The sequence below is a fragment of the Callospermophilus lateralis genome, chromosome 15 (genome assembly GCF_048772815.1).
Source record: "Callospermophilus lateralis isolate mCalLat2 chromosome 15, mCalLat2.hap1, whole genome shotgun sequence".
Classification (NCBI taxonomy): domain Eukaryota; kingdom Metazoa; phylum Chordata; class Mammalia; order Rodentia; family Sciuridae; genus Callospermophilus; species Callospermophilus lateralis.
This window is the reverse complement of record NC_135319.1, coordinates 72050148-72053162: the sequence shown is the minus strand read 5'-3', so window position 1 is coordinate 72053162 and position 3015 is coordinate 72050148. Positions and strand designations below refer to the sequence as shown.

At 50.0% G+C, this 3015-nt stretch overlaps 1 protein-coding gene across 1 annotated transcript; it reads left to right on the top strand.

Moving 5' to 3' along the window:
* Positions 1-509: 509 nt before the first annotated feature.
* On the top strand, positions 510-1925 carry LOC143381088 (sperm motility kinase 4A-like). The gene has a single exon (XM_076834355.1). The coding sequence runs from the start codon at positions 510-512 to the stop codon at positions 1923-1925; it is 1416 nt and encodes a 471-aa protein (XP_076690470.1).
* The last annotated feature ends 1090 nt before the right edge of the window (positions 1926-3015 follow it).

The window sequence follows — 3015 nt, the reverse complement described above, 5'->3', positions numbered from 1 at the left end:
TGAGTGGCTCGTGATCTTGTGCCCAGCCAGACTGCGGCAAGTCTCCAAAACCCACTGAAGCAAAAAACCTTCCAGGGTCCTTTGTTGTTCTATTATGAAAGTTGGAAAGTTGTTATGAAAGTTGGAAAGGTCCTGGAGGCCCAAAAGTGAGATGACCCCTGGGTATGCCTGAGTCATTTCTGGCTCTGACCTCACAAGGAGCCACTGTGAGGCGATCTCAAACTGCGGGTATATAAGAGAGTGGCCGTGGCTGGGTTTTTTGTCCATAAGTACAGGAAGCTCTTGGTGGTGACCTGTCGGACTCCCAGATAGTTAGAGCGTTTGGTGGCGGTTGGTGGTTGGTGATTGGTGGCTGGTTGTGGTCTTTGGATATCGGGTTTTTTGATTTGGGTTTTTTTTTTTCTCCCTTTTGTTTTCTTTGCTTTCATTTTCTGGTTTTTTATTTTGATTTTTTGTTTTGGTTTATTATATTTTTTTTAGTTTAGCTAGCATCCTTGTTCCTGTTTAGGATGAGAGATCAGTGTAGTCAGAGCAGAGTAGCGCTGCAGGAGCAGAGCTCTTGCTCTGAGCCTGCCTTCACGGACCATTATATGGTCCTGCAGGACATTGGGGAAGGGGGCTTCGCCCAGTTGAAACTTGCCCGCCATCTTCTTACTGGGACAGAGGTTGCAGTGAAGGTCTTGGCAAAAGTAGCCACGAAATTCACCTTCCTATCTGAACCAGATATGATGGCGGATTTGGACCATCCAAATGTGATCCATCTCTTTCAGGTCCTGGAGACGAAGAAATACCTCTACCTTATCATGGAGCATGCAGGTGGGGGAGAGCTTTGGGATTTCATCCCAGAAACTGGCATGGAGGAGGAGGAGGCCCGCAGACTCTTCAGGCAGCTCGTGCGGGCTGTGCAGTACTGCCACCATAAGGGCATCGTGCACCTGGACCTGAAGCCGGAGAACGTGATGGTGGACGACGGCAGCAATGTGAAGCTCATTGACTTTGGCCTGAGCACCAGAGTCACAGCTGGCAAGAAGCTGAATAAATTCTTTGGCACTCTCCACTATGTTCCCCCTGAAATTATCTGTCATCAAGAATATGAGGGCCCCCCGGCAGACATCTGGAGCTTGGGTGTGGTCCTCTATGCAATGCTCACAGGGATATGGCCATTTGAGGCAAGCACCGATAGTAAGCTGAAGAAACTCATCAAGTTGGGAAGGTACATCATTCCTTCACATGTCTCCAAGGAAGCCCAGAGCCTCATCCGTGAGATACTCAAAGTGGACCCCAAGCAGAGGCCCACCATAGACCAGGTAATGGGGCACCCATGGCTGACCCAGGGTGAGGAAGCTTCACCCAGTTCTCCTTGTGAGGTACTCCCCAAACTCCCGGACCTCACAATCTTGAAAACTATGATCAACATGGGTTATGACCACTATAACACCTGGGTGTCCGTGGTGAGTAGGAAATTCAATGATGCAATGGCCACTTACCGCATCCTCCAGCACCAGAGCACCCAGAGGGAGGCCTCCACAGTCCAGGTGAAGCCCAAGCATTACCCAGGCCCTAAGGATCCTCCCTGGGTCTGCCACAAGAAGTTCCCCAGTGAGCCTGCCCTTCCCTTGCCCTGTGAGCAGCAGCAGCAGCAGCAGCCTGCTAGAAGTGCCAGCGTGCCCACCATCACACTCCGCTTCCTCAAGGACACACCGCCTCCCAGCCTAGCCTCCCAGCCTCAGCCAGTGCCCAGCCCCTCACCCTCCCAAGAGACCTCCACAAGGCAACCCCCAGACAGAAGCTGGGGTTGGAAGAGGGTGAGGAGGAGGATCGCCAAGTGCCTCCGGCAGCTATGCTGCATACCCTGCTTCCGTGGGCCACTCTCCAGAAAGAGAGTGGTTCCAGTGGAAACACCCAGTCCAGACATACAGAACTGATGGACAGCAGGAAGATGCTAAGCTGTGCGGATGCTGACATCTTGGTGTGGAAGTGAGGTGTGCTGACGGGCTCAGGCTTCTCCACTCAGATCCAGGCAGGAGCGCATCTGCATCCACCAGAAGACTCCTCTGCCCCCACCTGCGAAGACACATCCTAAGAGACTTTTCTCTGTGGAACACATCATAGAGACGTTTCCCTGGGACACTTCCTTCCCCCTGCCCTGCTCTTTGTCCTTTCTTCCATGCTTTGGGAGAAATTTATTTTCATTTTCTTTTTTTTTAACATTGTATAATAAATTGTTTCAAAAAATTGCGAGTTTTGTTTTTTTTAGAGAAAGGCCTAAGGACTAGAGCCATAGCCTAGTAGCTATCCTCTCCAAGGCCTGGACCACAGTGCCTCCCTCTACTGCTCATTTTGTACCCGCTCAACTTGAGCCAGGGTAGATGGGGAAGTCACTTGCCTTAAGCCAATGTAAATGGGGACTTGCTCTCCTTCTTGGAGTATAGATGGAGATGCTCCCCTTGAGACAGTGTCTACTTGATTCACTTTGAGCTGCTCACTTTGACCAGACCTTTTTCTGTGGGAACAGTGGGTTGCAGCTGTTGGAGACCAGTATATTCTGTGGCTTCACCTCCATAATCCCATGTGCAGTGAAGCCCGCCTGTTGCAGTGGCTGGGTGCCTTATCCCACTGCCCTGCAGCCTCCTCACCTGACAATCCCTCCTGGTGGTAGTTGAAGGTTATAGAGTGAATGCCTGGGATTTGGGGAGTGGAGATGGGTGCACTTTGCTTTGATGTAAATACATCCCTGAGATTTCACATCTTGAGTTCTGTGGACACTCACACAAAAAGTAAGAAATGCTCAAGTTAGCACAGGAGGCTTCCTGAACCTTCCAGCCCTGGAATCTGTGTAGCTCTGGCAGCTTCTTCCTGCCCTTACATTTAGTGGTCAATGACCACTAAAGGTACGGGCAGGAAGTACTTGTACGGGCAGGAAGTACTTTTACTTACTCTATCTTCAGAATTACCATATTATCGTATTTGAATAAATATATTTGAATGAATATCCTAATATAACAGATTTTCTCC